The 24517-nt window shown below is 42.3% G+C and overlaps 1 protein-coding gene across 1 annotated transcript in view; it reads left to right on the top strand.

Moving 5' to 3' along the window:
• Positions 1-20517, top strand: part of NPFFR1 (neuropeptide FF receptor 1) — a 35355-nt gene extending 14838 nt beyond the window's left edge. The window contains exons 2-3 of the mRNA XM_054983717.1: positions 17229-17328; positions 19626-20517. Of these exons, the coding sequence (XP_054839692.1) occupies positions 17229-17328; positions 19626-20517 (992 nt within the window). The remainder of the gene's footprint in view (positions 1-17228; positions 17329-19625) is intronic.
• Positions 20518-24517: the final 4000 nt, after the last annotated feature.

Raw genomic sequence — 24517 nt, 5'->3', positions numbered from 1 at the left:
ATATATAGGTTTATATAAAAATATTCAAAACTGGAAAATGGGATAAATTGTTTATCTAAAGACGTATAGTTTGGGTGTATAATAAGTAAAGGAGTTGAAGATGTACTGCTTAATATAATGGAGAATGTATATCTGTTTTAGACAGAGGAATTTAATAGAAGTAAGGGAAAAGGGACAGAGGGTGGGAAAGCTGTTGGAAGTCAACAAAAGGGGGGGAAAGGGAGGGGGTTAGAAACGAAAAATTAGGGGAAAATTGACTGTAATGTAAAAATAAAAATGTTCTAACCCAATAAAAAATTTTTCAAAAAAAAAAAATATAATAAATACTCTCTTATATAGGTTGTTACTTAACCCCTCTATTTTGTTCCCCTGCTTGTTAGGGTTGAGTTTGTGGGGATTTCCCCACCCCACCCCACCCCTTTTTTTCTTCCTTGCTGTTTAGTTTTTTAACCACCATGCTATACTGGTTCTCAATCACAGATTTTAGCCTCCTTCTTCAGCCTCACATATTGGCACTTCCAAGGGAATAACTGTTCAACCTATTTAAAGTCTGCAGTGCAAGTTATGCCACATGTGTGCTAAAGCTCATTTTTCCTACTTTTGTTTATGCATACCTGTGATGACGGCCTCTTCTGCATGGTGAACTTTACACCAGGCTTTCTGTGTATTCAACCCATGTGGATTTGGATACTAGAAAGCCGGTACCAGCCTTCTGAAAACCAAAAAAAGTAAGAGAATACTCAAATAATATGTACTAGAGTATTTGGGGAAACACTGGAGCTTAAGAAATTCTCCTTAGTCTGAAACATTAGACCATAAGTCTGTGCATGTACTGATTTTACCTCAGAGTTATACCTCAGAAATTTTCAACTCTGATTCACCTGACCTTTCCCATCTATGTTAAATGAAGTATTTTGTTATTCGTTAATTTCAAAATGCCTCTAGTGCCATTTCAGTTGGTTAAAACAAACAAACAAAAAAGGGAAAGGGGGGGGGACGTCATAATTGATGGCACTGTCGTGATATGAAAATAAAGTCCAAAAATAGTTTGTCCCACCAGAGATACAAGCTAAAATAAGAAAGTATTTTATAAATTTGTGATGAATCACCACATAATTCCTGTCAGAAATGGCACCACCAGATAGACCTAGAGAGGCACATGGAGGTGAGAGGAAACATTCCCTGAAGAGAATCCAAGTCTGGAGGTAGAAATTATGAGAATTAAAACTGAACTGGCAAAAATAGAAGCAGATAACGAAAAAGCAAGAATTGAAGTGGAAAAAGAACAACAAATACAGTTAGCTAAAATTCAAGCAGATAAAGAATTAGTTAAAATGGCACAGAGAGAGATAGGGAAGCTGCGAGGGAACATGACAAAGAAATGTATAATACGAAGATGAAGGAAACTCAGTTAAAAGCAGAATTACCACTTCCACAGAGAGGTGGGAAAAGTACTTCAATGGAACCAAAGAAATTTCCACATTATCAAAAAGGGGGTGATGTGGAAGTATTTTTCTTCAATTTTGAATGAACTTGTTGAGATTTTGGGGTCCCAGATGAGGACAGAATGATTTATTTGCACCCACAGATTTGTGAAGGACTGAGTGAAGTTTACTCAGAGATGAGGGATGAGGAAACCTCAAATTATTTGCTTTTTAAGGAGACAGTCAGACTTAGATTTGGGCTGGCCACTGAACAAAACAGAAAAGCTTTCAGGGAACTTAAAAGAAAGCGGGGCAAGATGTATGCGCAGCTAGGTTATCATCTGGACAGAGCCTTAAACAGATGGGTCAAGAGAAGTGAAGGGAGGATCTCTTTTCCTACCCAACCCCCCTACAAGAAAAATAAAGTTTGGAGCACCTCAGAGAAAATTGAGCCATCTAAAACCAACCCTGTGAGGCAGAACACTCCTGAGCCAAATAGAAAGGGAGGGATAGTGTGTTTTAACTGCCAGGAAGAGGGACTTGTGAAAGTCCATTGTCTGAAGTTAGATGAAGCAAACTTCAGCCAAGACTGTCAAATTAGTTAAAAGGACAGAAGCAGTCACAGAACTTCCACTAGATCCTGTACCAGGAGAAGCCCAAACAGAGAGACCAGCTAGAGTCCTAACAGTCTGGAAAGTGCAGGAGGATTTAATTGAGGAATATTTGGAGTCTGTAGACATAAACAATGAAGAAGTAATAGACTGGAGAGATACAGGGGCAGAAGTCACTTTAATAAAGCCTAACCTGGAGTCTCTCTACACGAGACTTCTTACATGAAAATGCTCAAGTGTAGAGAGATGCAATGCTAGCCAGGAAGTATAGTTTTAAAAGACAGCCAAAGGCTCTGTCAATTTCCCCTCTTTACAGAACCAGCAAAGATTGCTCCTCAGAGGGTTTGTTAATAAAAGTTTCTCTCCCTCCCCCACCCCCTGCACTCTGGGTGGAATTGCAAAGTTCCTCTCCCCTAATGATCTTGCCCTGCTCTGTTTTTGAAAACTTTTATTTTAAGACCTGGCAGATTCCACCCTGAGTGGCGGCCGGGGGCGGGGGGTGCTAAAGGCTCGTGCCCATAAACTGTACTAGAAAAATGCCTCAAACCTAATTTTGCTTGTATTTTCAACCTTCCTCTCCACAATGATCCCAAGCGACTCCTTTAAAACTACAGCTCCCAGGAGACATTGAATCACTCAACACTTGAAGAACACATGCCAGATGTCTTGTGTAGACAGACTTTTAGTGGCAGACCCAGTTGTTTGAAATGGGTTGCCAGAGGATGTGTAAAGGAAGTTGGGTTACCAGGCCATGTCTGGCAATCAATGGGAGATTTGGGAGCAGGGACATGGGAAGTCCTGCAGTGTTGAGTTTATCGTTATGTTGCTTCTTGTGAAAACCCAGAAGTGACATAGAGATGCTCTAAGAATCACTGGGAAATCTATGGTTTTACCATAAAGTTCCAGCAAATCCTAGAGCTACCATGCGTCACTTCTGAGTTTGCACTGGAAGTGATGTAATGGTGCACATAACTATGCCATTTTTTAAAAAATTCTGCTGCTGCTGTTCAAGGCATGAGGCCTCTTGCAGCAGCCCTCATTCCTCACTGCCACTCAGAGAAGTGGCAGGAGAAATTTATTAAAAGTCATTCAATGTCATGTATGCTGCAACGTCACGAGATGTAAGGAAAAGGCATATATGCAAAAGGACCTGGTGGTGGGGAATTCCCCACTCCAACTGGGGTACTGGTAAGCCTAAGAGAAAGGCATCTATGTAACTGGCTTTTTTTGCCCAGCCTGAATCATCTTTCTTGCTAGGTGACCTTGAGCCTAACCTACCTCACAGGATTGTTGTGAGGACAGAATGGAGGAGTGGAGAATGATGAATACTGGCTGAGCTCCCTGAAAGTAGGGGTGATAATAATGCACTAGACAGGCAGAAAGCTGGAGCTATAAGAAGGCGCGTCAGGATTACAGTTCTACATGGACATTTACTTAATCTGCAATATGGTGTGGGCAGAGCAGGTGGTCGGCTGCTGAAAGAAAATAAGTCAAGGATCCCAGCAAGCAGACATAAGCCTGTTTGTGTCAGCTAAAGCAATGCTTTGGATCTTGGCCAGCATTTCATACATCTTACAGTGTCATCCTAAGGAGAGTTATGCCTTCCTAAGTCCATTGAAATCAATGAATCTTAGAATGGGTTAGCTTTTTTTAGGATTGCTCTGATCAGGTGTAATGCTATTCTACTCTGGCTCAGTGAAAAGACGGCAGAAGATAGCTGCTGACAAGTGATTTGTTTTTAATCCCTGTAACTCAGCAAGGTAGTGGAAATGTGATAAGGAAAGGTTACAATGTGGAAAAAATCTACTTATGCGGAACTGCAGATATGGAAATGCATGAGATGTTTTGCCTAAACATCAAATGCCTTCGCATTTATTAGCATAATTCCTTGTTCCAGTGAGGCACATCATTATAGCAGCACTTCAAAGATTTTTCAGGGGGCAACTCAGTGACCACTTGGACATGTATAAACTGATTGGCCTCAATGGGGGCCTCAATGGGACCACTTAGCTAAGTGTCCAGCAAATCTCTTTCGGCAGGCTACCGGTAGGAGTTTCACCAATTTTAAGGCTGGATTCACACAGGCCACTTCAGGATTTCAGCCTTTTTTCTGTTGCTGATGTGCATGCTTGAAAAAACAAAGGCAGGTTTAATTTTTAATTTGTTTATTTATAACACTTTTACCCTGCCTTTCTCCTAGGGTTGCCAGGTCTGACAACCAGCAGGAGATGGGCAATTGAGGGCAGGAACATGGGCGGTCGCTATCAGTGACGATGTGAGATCACTTTCAGGGGGAAACCTGGAAGTGACATCATGCCTCTCTAGGAATTAAGGGAGAAGGTTGGTGGGAGGCCTGGTAACCCTAATCCCAAACCGTATAGAGCTTTAAAGGTCAACACCATCACTTTGAATTGGGCCTGGAAACAAATTGGGAGCCAATGTAGACAGGCCAAAACTGGAGTGATATGGCCCCTACAATCCGTTCCAGTCAATACAAAATAATAATACAAAAGGTATTATTTCTAAGTTATTGGCTACTTCTCAACCCATCTTTTCTACACTTGGCAGCCTTAGCATTGCAGTGCAGCTAATTTGTACTGCAGATCAGATTCTGAGTCATTACTATGCCAAGCAGGCACGCACATTCCCACTCAACCATGCATGTGTTAAAAGCTGAACCTCTTAATTTGACAAGATCATATTTATGTTTCTGAACTCCCATTAACACTTCAGAGTTAAGATAGATCGATCCCATTTCCATTTTGTATCCCTTTAATCAACAGAATAATTAGCTAAGTATCAATTGCATGATTGCTGTTCATGCAAATCCCCACCCCACCTGAAAGACAAGAGGGACCTTTCCTACTGTGATTCAAAAGTATAGTGAATTCAGCTGTCCTTTATTTGTACATTGAGCTTTGGCAACTAGCTGACCCATGTCAGATTTCCTGACGGGGGCAGGGAACAAATTGCTTTCAGGTGGGGCAAGACAGCCAGAACCAAAGTCTCATTTTTCTAAATATACTCAAGTTTAGGTTGCATTCATTCATATAGGGCCACAAATAACTATAGCAATGTTATCAACACAGGACAATGCTTTTTTAAAAATGCAAAAGGATTTGGCACTTATAACTAGTCTGGGAAGGCCATTTGTTGTTTATAACCCAACCCTTCAGTTGTGTAGAACAGGAGTTCCCAAACATTTTGAAGCTGTGGGCACCTTTGGAATTCTGACATAGGGTGGAGGGTTAGGGTTAGGGTAAGGGTTCTGCACATCTGCAGAATGGCCACTGTGGGTGGTGGGTGCGCACATGTGTGCGCACACGCACACATGCATGAAGCCCAAGTACAGGGAACAAGAGAAGTAATTTGGTGTCATGGTTAAGAGTGTCAGGAGAACTGGGTTTGATTCCCTGCTCCTCCACTTGAAGCCAGCTGGGTGACCTTGGGTCAGTCACAGCTCTCTCAGAGCTCTCTCAGCCCCTCCCACCTCATAGGGTGATTGTTGTGGGGATAATAATAACATACTTTGTAAACCTCTCTAAGTGGGTGTTAAGTTGTCCTGAAGAGCGGTATATTGGCACAAGGAGAAAGAACCTTCCCCCTCCCCGGTGCCATAGGCCAGATCCATATTGCCCCTGCAGTGCTTTATAGATTACACTCGTACAGTTCCAGTCACAGAATCCCTGCATCGTGCATTGTTTGGATCTTAAGGGGTAGTAGGACCCTTGAGTGAGTTGCCATTGTTTCATCTGGCTGATACTGTTCCATGATGCCATGATGACGTCTCAGGCGTTGGCCTAAATGTGGGCGACCTCCGCTAAATCCTTCCTTGGGCTTGTGACATTTTCATGCATTCTATATCTGTATGAAGTTAAACTACCTCTCTCCCAGCTCCCGCTTCGGTATTATGCTTCGGTGTTCCTTGGAGGGGTTGCAATTCTCCATTTCTTTTTTTTTAAATATATTTTTATTATTTTATATTTTATACCACAACAAATAAGCAACAAGGGGAAAAAACAAAACACCAGGAGAAGACAAAAGGAGGGGGACAGCTTCCATCCAAATTGGCTATAATTGAACAAATTCATTAAATCCATTTCTAAATAATAATAATATTCTGCAAAATAACTGTTCAATACCTTAGTCAAAGTTCAGATAAGGGTCTCCAATTAAAGAACGTTTTTAAAAGATCTATATTCTGGAAATGTGATTAAATAAACTCTGAAACATTCTCGATTATCTTAAATCGTCATTCTTTTTTTCCCCCCTGAATTAATCTAATCTTATTTATTAGTTTTTCAAGTGCCGCTATATTTCTTAATTTAGCATGCCACCTATCCAAGGAAATCACTTTAGCATTTTTCCAGCACTGGGCAATAATCATCCTAGTGCCAATTAAAAGAAAATTAGTAAGTGTTTTTTGTTTACATAAACACTTATGTAAACACTTACATATTTATTGCTAAATAAATTAAGCAGAGCTAATTCAGCAGTTGGTTTTATTTGTTCCTGGGTTATTTTAACAATCTCTCTCTATTTTGATTCCCAGAAATTTGCTATAACTGGACAGGACCACTATGTATATAGAAACGTGCCTAATTTGCCACCGCCTCTCCAGCAATTTTTATTTTCTTCTTTCATTAAGTGGGCTATCCTAACTGGGGTCAGCTACCACCTCTGAGACATCTTTAGTGCATGTTCTTATAAACCTCTTGAAATTGATTTATAAGGAAATCATTGAAATATTTGTTTCCAATCCTTATCATTAAATTTAATGTTCAATTCTGTTTCCCAGATCTTTTTAATTGTCTGCCTCGGAACTTGTCTCTGATTTAATAAAATTCTATATATTTTAGTAATTAATTTCCCCTCCTCCTTATCTAAATTTCAAATCAATTCTTCAAATTCAGTTAATGATCTGTTTAATTGCTCTTTAACTTCCTTCGTTTGAAGGAAACTTAAGATCTGACATGTCAGATGTCAGAATGTCTCCTGTCATACTCTGCAAAGCCTGTTTGATTCTGTGTTCACTGCCTGAATAGCCTGCAGTTATCTCTTGCAGCCAGTTTGGTGTAGTGGTTAAGAGCACAGGACTCTAATCTGGAGAGCCGGGTTAGATTCCCCACTCCTCCACTTTAAGCCATCTGGGTGACCTTGGGCTAGTCACAGATCTCTGGAGCTCTCTCAGCCCCACCCACCTCACAGGGTGTTTTGTTGTGGGGATAATAATGACATACTTTGTAAACCACTCTGAGTGGGCATTAAGTTGTCCTGAAGGGTGGTATATAAATCGAATGCTGTTGTTGTTATTATTGCAGACTGCTTATCTCTTTGGCGAAACATCTGATACCCCCTCCCTACAATATAGCCCTCCCATTTGAATAAAAAGGGACCATAGACTTCACCACTGTTGTCTTACATATTATCTGTTGCTTTAAATATGTACTCCTATGTACTACCTGTGCTTTATGTTGTCTAATGTTAGTCCTAGAACTGATTACATTCTGTTTCAGTATTTCTTCTTCAGTACTGGATTCTTGCTAATGCTATGTCTTTTTACACTTGTATCTATTTGCCCAATGGCATTGTTTATGGAAATGTTTTTGATACTGATTTTACTAATCTCATACTGTGTAATCCACCTTGAGTCTCAGTGAGGAAGGCAGACCATAAATAAATAAATAAATAAATAAATAAATAAATAAATAAATAAATAAATAAATAAATAAATAAATAAATAAATTTAAAGTGTGGAGGTAGGGATCCCATTCTCCTGGTGGAGGCGGGGGATCCTCCACTCTCCACCCCCACTCACCTGGCCGGTGGGGGAGAAGGGCATGGGAATGGGCCTCCTGGACATGCTCCCAGGGGGAGCACTATAACATCAGTCTGGGAATGATGTCATTTTACTGCCCCAAGAGCACACGCATGCTTTGCAGCAGGCCAACTTGGGCCCAAAATGGGCCAAATTGGGCTTGTTTGAGGGCCAAATTGGCCCGTTGCAGAGTGCATGTGTGCTCCAGTATCCACGCGATGATATCCTCCAGAAGGGATGTCATTGGAAATGACATCATCAAGTGAAGCATGCTGCGGCCATAACAAAGGTAAATGCCAGGTACCCAGCCTCCCACTAGGATGGTAAGGGGACCTGGCAGCCCTAGAGAGAGGCTTTCGACTGAATTGTAGGGGAGATGTTACAGCATAGCATATTAGATTTACCCTAAGGCAAGCAATTTGATTGAATTTTGAAAGTTCTTCCTTTAAATGTTGTATAGCTTCAGTCAAATTTGTAATGGATAGCAACATATCATCTGCGCATATTGTTAACAGATGTTCTTTTCCTCCACAATTACCTCCTCTAATATCTTGATTAGATCTCAGTTTATTAGCTAATGGCTCCAGCAGTTCTCCATTTCTTTCCACAGACTTTGACAAACATTGGTCTCTAACCTAGTGGCTTTGATAACTTCCTAGTTTCAAGGAACCCTTTCCACATCTTCCAATCTTCCAGATTGCAGAGAATTATGCGGAAAGTTCACGGTTCATGCAAGGCATTGTCTGAGCACTACTTCCAAATCACAGAAAGCACCTAACACTCTTCTGAGTCTGTGCATTGTAGGGAAAGACTTGGAAACAGAGAACAAACTATCTTTCAGAGATGCCTGTTCTCCATTACCTCTCTTCTTATTGAGGGACCCTGATAAACATCTTAGTATTCACCTGAATACAGTTCGAGAGTCCCTGGTGTAGCCTATTTTCAACAATAAAACACCAACAAGATTTAACAGCAGGCAGTGTTCTATAAGATTCTTTGGTGTAACAATCTGAGCAAGATTTAAGACTTGAAGTTTATTAGCTCACTTCACATCTCAGCAAATGCAGATTCATGTCTCTGCCTCTGACCTCCTAAAGTGGAAAAGTGTCATTTGAAAGAGATATCAGCAGGGCTTTTTTTCAGCAGGAATGCGGGGGAATGGAGTTCCAGAACCTCTTGAAAATGGTCACATGGCTGGTGGCCCCGCCCCCTGATCTCCAGACAGAGGGGAGTTTAGATTGCCCTCCATGCCATGCGGTGCAGAGGGCAATCTAAACTCCCCTCTGTCTGGAGATCAGGGGGCGGGGCCACCAGCCATGTGACTATTTTCTCCGAGGGCAACCCACTGAGTTCCACCACCTCTTTTCCCAGAAAAAAAGCCCTGGATATTGGTGATTTTTTTTGTAAATTCTCCCTTTTTAACGAATGGGGTTCTGTTGACTATATGCATACGTTTCCCCTTCTCGCTGTTTGACAGCTGATATTTGGCACTGCTCCCTCTGCTATCTCAGCTGCTGCAGCTAGGAAGCTAGCAAGAATGCACCAATAACTTCAAAAAATCCTTCTGCTGTGTCTTGAAAAGTCAGCAGAAAGCAATTTACTGGCTTTCTTAACTGCAGCAGCAAAACAACATGAAGTTAGTCTGCTTCTCTGAAACAGCACAAACAGGCCTTTTGCGAATTCAGGCGGTACCTGCTGCATCTTTTTAAATACTGTATACACTGGCTCACATACTAAACTCAACATTGGTGCATTTTGCCGTTCGTTATCTTTTATCTTACAACTGAAAAACTCTGCACCAAATTCTGTAAGCTGTATAAATAAGAGAAATTGTGTATGGGTGTAATCTGGGTTTTTTAAAATTAATGTTGTATAATTTCTTCTGCTTCTACTAGAGAGGGCATGAAAACGAGGTAGCAAAACACTGCAACCCAGCCTTATACTGCTGGAAATCTTACCCAACTACCTCTCTTGCTTAACACTGGATTTAATAACGTTTGATTTATATACCACCCTTCAGGACAACTTAATGCCCACTCAAAGCAGTTTACAAAGTGTGTTGTTATTAGCCTCACAACAATCACCCTGTGAGGTGGGTGGGGCTGAGAGAGCTGTGGAAGAGCTGTGACTGACCCAAGGTCATCCAGCTGGCTTCAAGCAGAGGATTAGAGTCCTGATGCTCTACACCAAACTGGCTCCTACACCAAACTCACTTGTATTGCCTTAACATATTCAAGGTTCATAGTCAAAAAGCCTAGAAACTTAATTTTGTCTAATGAAAGCTGTCATTCTCAGCAAGCTGTACCCACAGTTTGTCGTCGTCCTTCTGTGCAGCCCTGCATTGGGACTGCACATGTACAGGCCAGCTGTGGAGAGATTTCTCTAGCTTTAAAAGTCTGTAAGAGGGCGATCCGCCTCCACTGCGCACGCGCAGGAATTCCCGTGGAAACGCGGGTGGAGAGGCAGAGCGCCCCCACTTCCCTCAGTTCTCCTGAGCCACCAGAGGTATGATATAATACAAGCAAACACACTCACAGTGGGGCAGGAGGGAGGGAATGTGTGTCTGCACAGAAGATACTTGACAAACAACAGTTACAGGTAAGTGCAACACTGTTTTTCTTTCTATCACCTTTCTGGCTATTATCTGCACCAGTGACAGAAGGAGTCTGCAGACGTGGAGGAGCAGAAGAGAGTTCTGCATGCCTTTCTGAAGAAAGCTTCTGCCCTAATAAGACATTTTGTGGTAGCAGTTTCTAAAGGACATGTTTAAATCTGTGGCAAACAGCTAGTACAGGCAGTAAATGCAAGGATCGGTTCTGAGATGGATTTGTGATTATAAGGTGAGTGGAGACACCTAGAGGAAAACTGAAACATGTACTGAACAGGTAATATTACCCACTAGGTAATATTATCCATTTTGACTTCCATTGTTTCATTATTTAGCACATCATTTCAAATTAATCTCCAGTTTTGTTAATATAGCGTTCATCACATCTTTCTTCCGTTCCCAGCTTTTAAAGAAAACATAGTGTTTCATTGGGTATTGCAGAGGCATTCGATCAACTACTCGTGTTTTCTATAGTTTATTTGTTTACTTTACTTTACCTTTCTTGCTGATATTTCATTGGTAATCACAGTGATGATCTGGCTTGAAAGAATATATGCTGTGATATTAAATCATTTCTATGTGTATGTACAATTGTGTACATTCATTCTGTTATCGAGAGAAATCATCTTTGAGTTCTAGTGAAAGTTTGCCTCCTAACAAGGACACACAAGGTTTACAATCTGTTTATAGAGTGAATGTCAAATCAACAAGGTAAATTTTTAGGAATTCACCAGTCTATGTCAATACAACTGCATCTTTTTCTATCTGCAGATATTTAGTTGCTGCTGGGGTGAGCGCTCAGTCCAGTGTTATATGAGTTGACATTTCTATTGTTCTCCCAAACCAAAGGATGCAACAATTTGCATCTTCCAAATAGGATTGCATTACGTAGTACTAAAGATGAAATGAATATCTTTTTGATGTTGTTTTTGATGTTTGTTGAACATCATATGTTCTTCTCCCGATGAATCTCTCTGTGGCTTTGTGATTGTTTTCCATTTTGGTACAGATACGTTGCTGTTCTAGGAACTCTCTACTATCTGGCTGAATATCTCATGGTGTGGTCTAATATCTTACACGCATTAGATGAAATTTGGTGAAGATAAAATTTCATCAAACGTAACTCCAGCTTCCTGGAACTTTTTGGTGTATAATTTAACTTTCTCATGTTATGCCATTGCAGTTTCAAAGACTAGATATTCCCATGGGAGCCTGAGATCAACTTTAAGGCTCTTCTCAGACGAACCCTAATGTCATGTCTCTGTATATCCATGACATGTTTGTTTGATTGTTCTGTCACTGATGCCACAGTATATTGAATGTCTAATGTCTAACCTGCTGTATTCTCTCAGTAGCCATGTTCTTTTTATATTATAACTGTTATTCCTCCAGCCAGGATGGGCCTCCTGTTATCTTACAAAACTATGAATCTCCGAGCTAGAAACGACCTTGGAGACTCCAGGCACTTGCCTTTCTTACTTCGCCCAGATGCTGGGAATTCAGTATTGTGTACTCACTACTTAGCCATAACTATAACGGGTTCTCACAGAACCAGTGTACCCCTGCGCGCCAAAACGTAACTGTTGCAGGAACGCGGGAAAACTTAAGTATAATACTGACTTGTTGTTTTGAATTGTCACTTCTACCAAGCTCTGTGATGGAGTTCAGACCTGAACTGTAAAATCCTGAATAAAGCCTTTTCTATTGGAACCAATGTGTGTTCACTGGAGAGGGACTGAGGGATCTACCTGCCAGGAAATGACACATACACTTCAAAGTGAGGTGGGTGGTTATAAGAACAGGGCCTTCTTGGTTGAGAATGTACTACTCACAGAAATTTGCCTGTTGATGAATTTAGTGAGCTTTCAGCATTGGATAAAATCAATCCTTAGCACTCTTGGTGCTCTGATTCTTTTCTGACTCTTTTATGGGGATTTTGGCCTGTTTTTATCTACTTTCTGCTGCTGTTGGTTTTTATCGGTTTATGTAACTAGCTTGGATTTAATTTGGCTTGGTTTTAATTTCAGAGAGGTCATCTGGTAATTTGGGCTGAGTTGCCTCCAATATGTGAATGACATTCAGCTCTATCTTGAACTTCCATCAGATCCCAAAGGGGCTATGGAAATTGTGAACAGGTGCCTGGAGGCAGTTCTGGAGTAGATGAGGGCTAATACTCATACTTAATCCTGACAAAATGGAGGCGCTACTGAGAGGGGGGGAGCCTGAGTGAGCCTGGGTTGACCCAGGAATGAAGAAATCTCTTGTTCTGGGTGGGGTTGCACTCCCCTAAAGAAATGTGTTTGTAGCTTGGAGGTGCTGTTGGATCCAGGCCTCCTGTTGGATAAACAGGTAGCAGCAGTGGCCAGGGGTTTACCAACTCTGGCTGGTAAACCAGCTGCAGCCTGCCCGGGGCAGGAAAGATCTTGCCACTGTGAAGCTTGCCCTGGTAACATCTAGATTAGATTATTACAGTTTGATCTATATGGGGCTGCCCTTGAAGACTGTCCAGAAGTTGGTACATAATGCTGTGGTCAGAATGCTGGCTACTGTGGGTTGCAGGGATAGGGTTGCCAGCCTCCAGGTAGTGGCTGGAGATCTCCCGGAATTACAACTGGTCTCCAAGCCACAGAGAACAGTTCACCTGGAGAAAATGGCTACTTTGGGGGGTGGACTCTTTGGAATTATGCCATGCCAAGTTCCTTTCCCTCCCCGAAACCCACTTTCTCCTGGTTTCACCTCCCAGATCTCCAGGAATTTCCCAACGTGGAGCTGGCAATCCTATGCAGGGACCATATCACTCTAGTCTTGTTCCAGCTATACTGGCTCCTAATTTTCCTCTGGGCCCAATTCAAGGTGCTGATATTGACATTTAAAGCCCTATACGGCTTGAGGCCAGCATACCTTAAGGACCAACTTCTCTCATATGAACCTACCTATCAACTCCAGTCATCTTTGGAGGCCTTGCTTTGGGCGCCCCACCATCTGAGGGCAGATGAGTGGCAACCCAAGAAAAAGCCTTCTAGGTCATCATGATGCTGAAACTTCGGAACTCCCTTCCCAGGGAGATTCACCTGTCTCCCTCTGTCATTGTCTTCTGCCAGCAGGTGAAGACTTTTGTTGCGTTTGACATATCGACAGTGAACTCTAATTGGCCCTCCTCCTTGGTTGTGTTTGTATGTCTATATGTTTCTATTGTATTGTTAAATATTTTGCATACATATTTTAATACAATGTTAATGTTTTAAATATTTCAATATTTTGATTTTTCACTGTGTTGGAGGCCCTATTTGGGTGGAAAGACAGCACGGAAATGTTTAAAATAAACTAATTAAATAATTAGCAATTGCCTTTCAAGGGGGTTCTAGGTGACAATTATTTTTTTACTTTACTGCTGTGATGCTATTTTAATTTTTTAAAAAATTTTTTGGTCTTTATGAATGTTATATTGATCCTATTTATTGTTTGCTGCCTCAATTGAGAGTACACTATGTACATACTTTAAAATAAAGAATGAAAATGTCATCAGTGTGGCAGAGAATGACTTCTAGACCATCTAGACCATTTGTGAGACAACTGAGGCTGAAACAACACTGGGATTGAGGAATCATAAATCAGTATTCCCAAACTGAGGTGATGAAGATCATCTGGAAGATTCCTCAACAAAGGCAATCTGCCAGAACCCCCTGCTGGCATACAGTTTCGTGAATTGTCTGGCTCCGAGGTGTGCTCCTCCAAAAGGATTTTATTTCCATCTTTCTTAACAGACATACATCACAGCAGGGAGAGAGGGAAGAAGTAGGAGGGACCATCTTTACTAAGGATTGTTTCCCCCCTTCCTGTTTCAGGTACCTTATAACCAGGGCTTTTTTCTGGGAAAAGAGGTGGTGGAACTCAGTGGGTTGCACTCAGAGAAAATGGTCACATGGCTGGTGGCCCTGCCCCCTGATCTCCAGACAGAGGGGAGTTGAGATTGCCCTTGGGCAATCTAAACTCCCCTCTGTCTGGAGATCCGGGGGCGGGGCCACCAGCCATGTGACCATTTTCAAGAGGTTCCGGAAGTCCGTTCCACCACGTTCCTGCTGAAAAAAAGCTCTGCTTATAACACTTTGGTGTGGCCAGAGGCTTGAGCCTTTGGGTGTGAACTGAAGGGCAAGAGTCAAGGATTTCTTGTCACTTTGGCTCCAAGCCTATGGTTTGCTTCTTGTGGCTTTGGACAAGCCAGCCAATGAGTACAGGACCAGCTTGAGATGTAGTTTTATTTTGCTTGCTTGCTTACCTTCTTCTGGTTTTCTTACAGAGTTTTTTCCTATTGTAAACTGCTTTGGGTCTCTTCAGTGAGAAGAACAGGATACAAATAGTTAGATGATGATAACAATAATCTTGTCACTGGATTTTGGCCCAACCACAGTCCCAGCACAACAAGGCATACGTCCTTCTACCCTTGTGATCATTCATTTCTAACATTCTCTTCTCCTGCTTTGCCCATTAATGGCAAAGGCATTATGGAACTCTTATGGAACTGTTTTCAGATGTTTCATTGAATGTGAAACAGCTCTGTTCCAAATGCTCTTGAAATGATCGATTCCTGCTGTATATAACCATCTCCAGGGTTAACCATGGTCTCAAACTCTGACCTCACACTTAAAGGTTGGCCTTTCATTTTGCTCACTAATGACTTACAAATGCTCTATGTTACCAATTTCTCCTGGTTTGGTGGACCCCCAGTGCCAAGCAGGCATTTGAGGAGAGTAAATAAAAGGGGTGGTGGTGGTGATACTTAAAGGGCATCCCACTGCTCTTAAGAGGGTTTTGGGGAGAGACATAGGAATCCCACAGCCACAGTTGGGTTTCTTTTGCAAACCCCACCCAGGCTCTGGACAAACTCAGCTCTCTTGGCTGCTCACTGGCTGTTGTGGGGGCAGTGAGAGGGGGTGAACTTCGAGGGGCTGGGAGGGAATTATTACAGTACTTAAAATAGATGGTGATATTTGTGGGGAGAGATCTCCTTACTACTGAGCAGTCATTAAAAGAAGGACATGCATTGAAGTCTGTGTAATATGGTTGCAATATTATACTATTACTGTTGAGAGTTTGGCTGTGGCTCAGTCTGTCCTATAGACCTGGCTTACATTGGGGCTGAGGAGAAAGAGAGCCTGTGACAAAAGGAATGCTAATGTCTCTGTGATAGTAAATATTACCTCAGTGAGCCTTAATTGTTTGGAAACGGTCCTGGATGCGGACCCATCAGGACTTGGGAGAATGACACCCCCCCACACACACACACCATGAAAGAAAAAGGCAGGTGTGTGTGTGTGTGTGTGTGTGTGAGAGAGAGAGAGAGAGAGAGAGAGAGAGAGAGAGAGAGAGAGAGAGAGAGAGCATTTTAAACTCTAGAAGAGACAGATAAACTGATGAGACTTCACTGTGAGTTGGCTGAAGCACCTTGTGGGGAGAGGGGCATGCTCTTTATCCTTGATGATCAGATGTGAGGTAGCAGATGTGCTGTCCTGAGCATGACTCATGCCTCCACCACCTGTGCTTTGCAAATGAGGCAAACCGAGACAAGCCTCTGGCTTTCTCCGCCAAAAGGAACCAACCAAGGTAAGCACTACTAGAACTTCCTAGCACTCAGAGAAATGGGGCACGCATATCAATGCATTTACAAGTAAAGTATGGTCTAATAAAGAATATTGTGTGGTTTTGTTTTGAAAAGGTTGCTGGGAAAGACTTTATGTCCAAATGGCTGTTAAGCAGGGCTTTTTTTCAATCAGAACGCGGTGGAACGGACTTCCAGCACCACTTGAAAATGGTCACGTGGCCGGTGGCCCCACCCCCTGACCTCCAGACAGAGGGGAGTTCAGATTGCCCTCCATGCTGAGCAGCGGGGAGGGCGATCTAAACTCCCCTCTGTCTGGAGATCAGGGGGTGGGGCCACCAGTCATGTGACCGTTTTCGCTGAGGGTGATTTAAATTTTTAAAAACTCCCTCCTTGTTCCAGATGACCCAAAGTGACGTGATTGTGCGGTCCCGGGAACATGTGCGCACTTTGCGTGTGCGCATGTGGTACCGGGGCACCACCTCCCGCCAGGAGTTGCCCCCTGTGCTGGCAACCCACTGAGTTCCACCACCTCTTTTCCCAGAAAAAAAGCCCCGCTGTTAAGAAAAGCCAGCAGTACTATTCAGTGATTCAGCTGAACTTCTGGCAGAACACAAGTAATTCTGGTCCTTCTCAGCAGTGATTTTACTTCCAGCTGAGCATAGTAATTTTCATCTCCTAATTAGAAAGAAGCTCCCATAAAGAAGGATCTTTTCTTAGAGGCTGGGATAATTTATCCTGTGCAAGATTTTCAGTTTCTTGGGACTCTTACCGAGGATATCACATTTAAGAACTGACATAAAAGCATTTTAATGAGATGAATGCTAGTTTATATAGACTTTCTTGAGATGCTGAAAGCATTATTGTTATAATGTGAATATTATGCTCAGACTTCATATATTGGATGTGAGGAACTGATGAATGGACTTTCAGTTGTTATATATTGCTTGTGGGGATTGATATTAGAGGAATTTGCAGTGAAGCAAATTCTATCTAATCTGTCTGCAGAATCTTGATCAAATGTAATAGCATATTACAAAATTAACTTTTAGGTTCAGTTGCATGTAATTGAGCTGCCCCTTAAGCAAGGCTGAAATTTGGTAGCTCTGCAATCATGACACGATTCTCTGTTGGGACTAAGATGTGAATGACACTCAGTCTATAATTCCAGGTTGGCCATTTGACATTGTCATGTGTAAAATGAGTGGGCTGGTGCAGGGAATGTCAGTCTCCGCTTCGGTTTTCACGCTGGTGGCCATTGCAGTGGAAAGGTATGTCTGCATGTGCATCGTTTTGTTTTCTCTACCTTTTGCAACCAGCAAGTTAAACTTTAAAGACAGGAAAGCCCAGATGTATTTGAAGTTATTCTATACTAAATAGGTTTGCTAACCTCCATGTGGGGCCTGGAGGTCTCCCAGAATCACACTTTATCTCCAGAGTATAGAGATCAGTTCCCCTGGAGAAAATGGCTGCTTTGGAGGGCAGACTATATGGCATTATATCCCACTGAAGTCCCTCCCCTCCCCAAATGCTGCCTTCCCCAAGTTCTGCCCCCAAATCGCATGGAATTTCATGACCCTGAGTTGGCAACTAAGTCATGCCACTGGTCCATCTAGCTTACGTGGTAGTCAGTGGTTCTCCATGGCTTGTTTTCCTAAGCACTGTTGTTTGAAATCCTCTTTGATCAAAGATACCAAGGACTGAACCTGGAATCTTGTATATACAAAGCACACACTCCGTTATTGGCTCTTCAGTCCACCACCTCTAAAACTATAATCCAAAAGAAGGGAATAGAGAGTGCTTAGAATGTCACATTAAACGTTCCAACGTATGTCACTAGAAAATGTCAATAGAAAATCCAAATTCTCTTTTGATGGACCCTAGGAACTTGTCCAAGTTCTCTTTGTTTTGCAGAGGGCTAGAGGTTATATTCTGCTGTTCTATGCCAGCTGTACCCTATTGACTTTTTTGTCTGTGGTCTGGATATTTTGTCATTTTGTCAGTCCATAATCCCAGCTTCTTAGAGTCCAATACTATATGATACATATAACAACAACAACAACATTCGATTTATGTACCACCCTTCAGGACAACTTAATGCCCACTTAGAGCGGTTTACAAAGTATGTTAATATTATCCCCACAACAAACAGGTGGTGGGGCTGAGAGTGCTCCTAGAAGCTGTGACTCACCCAAGGCTTCAAGTGGAGGAGTGGGGAATCAAACCTGGCTCTCCAGATGAGAGTCCTGCACTCTTAACCACTACACCAAACAGGAAAGAACATCAGTGACAATCCATGAAGGGTGGTAGGCAAGGAATTCACTTTGCTTTGAGATGCAGACAGCAAGAAATCCGGATCTATAGCCAGTAGATATTCGCAGGGCACAGCACAAGAGTCTCCCCCTCCCCCCAATAAAGTTAGGGTGCTTAGTATGTCTGTGTGGAACCAGAGGCTCAGATTCATTATTTATTTAAAATATGTTTACGCCCTCCTTTCTCCCAAATAACTGGGACCTAAGGCATGTAACTACAATAACATCAGCACAGGATAACATAATTCTAAAAGAAAAATAACAGCTACCAATAAAAAAAAACCCTTACAAATTAAGTTCAACAAAGATTGCTGTCTTTCAGAAATTATCTGAAGGAGCCAAAGAATTTTTGCTTTACAAGCCTTCCAAAACTGCAAGTGAGACTTACATCCAGTGTAGTGTAGTGGCTAGAGTGATGGGCTAGGATCTAGGTGACCCAGGTTCGATTCCCTGCTTTGCCATGGAAACTCCCCGGGTGACCTCGGGCCACTCACAACCTCTCAGCCTAAACTACCTCACAGGGTTTGTAGAGGGGGGTGGTGGAATGGAGGAGAGGATAATGATGTAAGCAGCTTTGTGTCCCCATTAGGGAGAAAAGTGGGGTATAAATTGAATAAAATTAAAAAATAAAATAAATTATCTTCAAATGTCCTATTCCATAACATGAGAGTGGCCACAGAAAAAACGACGAGCAACAGAATATATCTTGGTGGGGGACAGAATAATCAAAAGGCATTGCTGCGCCAAGCGACAATGCCACATGGGCTCATATCCGGAGAGATAAGTTCCTCTACTGCAGTGCAAGGGCAGAGGAGGTCGCTGTGAGTGACAGGTGTGCCGTTTTAGAGAGATACAGCTACAGTTTTGTATTAAGATTGGATCTGAGTGTCAGGTCAGACTACCTATCTAGTACCCCTGATAAATGATCAACTGTGTCTTTATTTCCATTAGTGACCAGTGATAACACTTAACATACCACAGAGCTACTACTGAAAAACAACCTTGTGACTGAGTCATTTCTATATTCACCTGTACATTTCTGTATGTATGTGAAACATTTTAGAGTATTCAAATGTCTATATTAATTTATTTAAGCTGTTTGTATACAGCTTTGCATCCATGAAGATCTTATATAGCTCGTAAGGGTAGCTACATAACAGTTAAGTAGTAGTAGTATTAGATCTCAGAAAACCCACAGGCATGTCTTATACCTCTTCCAGTTTCTGAACATAATGCCTATTTTCTTTTTTTCCTAGGTTCCGTTGTATTGTGTACCCATTCAGACAGAAACTTACCCTGAGGAAAGCCCTGGTCACTATTGTTATCATTTGGGTCTTAGCCTTGATTATTATGTGCCCTTCCGCAGTCACTTTGACCGTTACCAAGGATGAATACCACTTCATGCTCGATGCCTACAACCATTCCTATCCATTTTACTCCTGCTGGGAAGCCTGGCCTGATAAGGAGATGCGCAAAATCTACACAACTGTTCTCTTCTCTCATATCTACCTTGCCCCCCTCACCTTGATTGTGATCATGTACACTCGGATTGCCTTCAAACTGTTCAAGTCATCTGCACCCATAAGAGGTTCCCAGTCGGAAGAGAACGAAGGGAGAAGAGTCTCTAAGAGGAAGGTCAAAGTTATTAATATGTTGATCATTGTGGCATTGTTCTTCACTCTCTCTTGGTTGCCTCTGTGGAGTTTAATGCTGCTAACAGACTACGGGAACTTGACTGAGTATCAACTCAATCTTATTACTGTTTATTTCTTCCCATTTGCCCATTGGCTGGCTTTCTTTAATAGTAGCATTAACCCAATAATCTATGGGTACTTCAATGAGAACTTCCGGAGAGGATTCCAGGAGGCCTTCAAAGTCCAGCTCTGCTCTATGGAAAGGGAACACAAAGATACCTATTCCGAGAGGAACAACAGTGGATTCCTTTTTGGAGCACGCAATCAGGTTTTTGTTGAAGTTCAAGGTAGTGACTCAGTACAGCCATCTGAGTCTGGACACAGTACTTTCCTAAGAACTGGACTGTTTCCAATGAGGAATGGCCGGGTAGCACACCATGGCTTGATGGTGGAGGATTTTGATAGTAAAGGTTGCTCACCCAATAATGTCAGCATCCCGGCTTGGGATATTTAAGGAAATTTGAGACTCTTGGAGTGGATGAACTGACTTTACTAGATATTATGTCATTTTCAGAGCATGTGAACCAAATGCATGTGAAGTAAGCTTATTGAGACCAAACTCTTTTATCACTGTGGATGTCTATGTGGAAATATATTGCACCTGGGGGGACTCCCTCTTCTTCAAGTCTCAGATTTTGATACGTGAATGTGGAACAGATCAGTTTTTATAAAGTGTTTCAATTTATAAATGCATAATTTCCCCCTAAATCCTCCTATTTGTTCAGAAAAGGCCTTGATTGAAATTATGCTTAAAGAGGAACTCATCAAAATATTTTGAGTAAAACATCTGCCTAGGAGTACATCTGGCAGCTACTGGTCAACTACTTCATCTATTGGACACTACTACTGGGCTACCTCAAATAAAAAAAACAAGTTAAGAATAAAATTAAGGAAGGAACAGACAGATAAACAGGAAGCTAGTCAATCTGTAGTATAGAGTGTGTGTGCACACACACATGCGCGCACACACACACACACACACAAAGAAACAAGAACAAGACAAGTCATTGACTCTAAAGCAGCTGTACAATTAGGCCCTTTAACTTTTGTGAAACTACATTAGGTTGATATAACGTGGTGTTATAATTGTCACTTCTACAATATCAAATCACATGCCCCATTGAGTTTTGGAAGGAGATGCATATATATCCCCCAAAAGTTCCCTAGTGTCACCTAGGCCTACTGATCTTCCAAAATCGGATGTGATTGGCATGTTCAGGACCTACTGCACCAGTAAAATCTCAACACAGGAACCAGTTAGGTGAATGACATGGTTATTTCCTAAAACAGCACTGCCTTGGATTCTGTTTAACAGAAGTTACAAATTAACAGAAGTTTGAGGATATGGTGTGATCTACAAATCACTAAAATTAGCCAGCTGGTACTTCTGAACCAGTGTGATTAAACCTGTTTCTGTTTTTTGTAGGCTGCAGCTATAGTATCTTTCTCAGTTCTGTGAGACAGAGAAAGCTTATCACAAGCACCTGAAAAAGATTGTGGCCCGACAAAGATTATGGCTGTGGTACTGGGCAAAGATATTCCTGTCTACCCCCCACCCCTGCTATTTTTCCAATCCAAAATGGCACCAGGGGGGCATACAGGCAAATAAGACCCCCCCAATAGTTAAAATGGCACGGGGGGAGGCAGAAGCCCTTCCTCCGCCCACAATGTGGTGGTCCTAACCAGAACTGGGTCCCCACAGTGCTGTTAAAAGGAGTTCCCCAATTTGAACTCATTCTTACAAAATGGCAGCATGTCTCCAGGGTGGACACAGTATCATCTAGTTTGGCCCTAAGTATAGAACTTTCCTCTGATGAATGAGACTCTTTTCTCCAGAGTGGTAGTGTATAACCTTGCCATTTCTGTGGTCACAAAAAGCAGTTCAATGTCACAGATTAAATTAAGTTGTGGCTCCAGTTCTCTTTGGCCCAGTACAAATATATACTTTTCTGATCTGGAGACTAGGAGGAGGATGCAGGCTTGCCTTCTTCATCTCTACATCTCACTCTGTCTCCTGCATGGACGACCCCTTCCCTTCAATGGTTTGTTTGAACCAGTAGCAATACTTGGGCTTCAATGCTAACCATGCTGACAAGGATTACTGTCATAACCACTATTTGGAAACCAAGGGTCAGCTCTTACCAACTTTCCTACTCAATCTGGCCTGTTTCCCAAACTCACTGCATTCCACAGCTCACATGGCTTTAGTCCATGTAGGTTCCACAATCTCCAGCCCAGTCTTTTTAGTAGTCTAAGGCCCACTTACCTTCCAAAATTGGATGCAATTGGCATGAGATTTGCCAGTGGAAAAGCTGATAAGATCCATCCCCAAGGTTTGATGAGGGTTTGGGGTTTGCTATACCATGGATGCCTGACCTGGATGGTCCAGGCTAACCCAATCTTGTCAGATGTTGGAAGCAAAGCAGGGTCAATCCTGGTTAGTACTTGGATGGGAGACCACCAAGGAAATCCTTGGTGGCAGACGATGACAAACTACCTCTGTTCATCTCTTGCACTGAACACCCTATGGAGTTGCCATAACTTGGCTGTGACTTGAGAGCACTTTACACACACATACCATAGATATAGTGCACCATAGGATGGAAGGGGAATTCAGTGGGGAGAGGGAAGGCATACAGGAAGCAACCCCCAATCTTCTGTCACGAATGTTATGCATGCAAAGTTAGCAAGGGACTAAAACACAGAAAATAGATTAAAGCCTGCTATTATAAAATAATCCCATTTTGTTTTAAAATGTCCATTTTCTCTAAATACTGAGTTTATCGTTCTATTATTAAGATGAAAAGGGACACTAGTAATGACCATGGATAGCAATTGATATTTTAGGATGCGCAGTATATCTGGAAACTGGTCTTGCGTGCTTGAACAGAATAAGCAGTATAAGAAATTGAACGTTGTCCCAAATTTTCATTTTCCAAAAATTCTACTTTTCAAGATTCATTAATCTTATTCTATCTTAACAGTTTAAGTTCTGAGAAGGAGTTTCAAAATCCACAGTTTAGCATGTCTGTTTATATCCACACTTTACAGAGGTACAAGTTTTCTTTATTTCTCCTGAAGCAAAGTCTAGATGATAGTAACACATTTCAAAATAATGGTTTTCTGATACTAAAAAATAGGATCCCGGCTCCTACCACAGCTCGTTCACACTCAGAGCCAAACTACAAGTGACGCCTGACACAGGTTGGACACTTGTCAGCTTCCCTCAAGTTTTGATGGGAAATGTAGGCATTTTGGTCTTGCAGCTGTAATGGAGAGCCAAGCTGTAAAACCAGGATGCCTACATTTCCCATCAAAACTTGAGGGAAGCTGACAAGTGTCCAACCTGTGTAAGGCGTCACTTGTAGCTTGGCTCTCAGTCAGTTTATTTATGAAAACGGGAGTTTTTTGTACCACTGAGTATCATTTTCCACTTCCACTGAATATCATTTGCCAGTACGTTATCTAGTCATCCTGTTTGGAGCTCCAGTGACTGCCACCATCCTGGGATGCTTCCACACAAGGGGCAATTCCCCGTTTTGTTCTTATTGCTGCTGAAAATGTAAAACCTCACCAATGGAGCTTCCACCTGGGATTTCTCTCTCATGCTTTCCATTGCTTCCATCATTTCTTCTCACTTCTGGTGGGCTTTTTGCTGCTTTTTTCAGTTGTAGGAATATTAGAATAGGAGACGCTATTGCTATAAGAACAATATATCTATTTCTGCTTTTTAAAAATGACAAAACTTGTAGGTGGGAGGAGAATGGTGTGCATGAGGGGAACCAAATGTGGGTGGGGAAGTGTGGAAATCTTTGCCTTCCCATCTACACTCTCCCCAAACCTGCTTTGGGTACAGTCTTTTAAGAAAGATATTAAAGCAGGTTCCACAGCAAAGCTGAGGAAAACACAAAAGGTGAACAACTACACAATGATGTTGTGGAAGCTCAATTTATACCACAGCATTTTAAGAGGTGAGTGGGGCAACAGCACCATGTGGAAGGGCTGTGGCGCCATGGAAGAGCCTCTGCTTTGCATGCAGAAAGTCCGAGGTTCAATCCGCAACAGCTCCAGTTAAAAGGACCAGGCAGTAAGGGATGTTAGAGACCTCTGCCTGAGTGCCTGTCTAGATGACTGTTCTGACACGTTTGTTCCTGTGGTTGGCTGAGGCCATTTTTCATTGATTTGTGGTTTTCCAACACAGAGCTGGAGGCCTCATCCAGAATAGGCATGGAGCAAGGCAGTGTAGTACATGGGCTTGCTGGCCAGCCAGCTTGTCCAGAGGCATGGCCTCACTTCCTTGCCCTGCTGTGCCAGGTTACAGGGAGAGGGATTGCCCCTCAGCCCTCCACCTGGCTGTAAGAGCAGGAAGCCATGCAAAAGCAGGAAGAAGACAGTGAGCCCCGAAGATTCATGGGCCAGGCCACCCTCTCTCTTCCGCTAAAGGAGGCAACAGC

This window comes from Eublepharis macularius, chromosome 6 (genome assembly GCF_028583425.1).
Source record: "Eublepharis macularius isolate TG4126 chromosome 6, MPM_Emac_v1.0, whole genome shotgun sequence".
In the NCBI taxonomy this organism is placed as follows: domain Eukaryota; kingdom Metazoa; phylum Chordata; class Lepidosauria; order Squamata; family Eublepharidae; genus Eublepharis; species Eublepharis macularius.
Note: the sequence above shows the minus strand (reverse complement) of the source record. Positions and strands in the feature narration are given on the sequence as shown.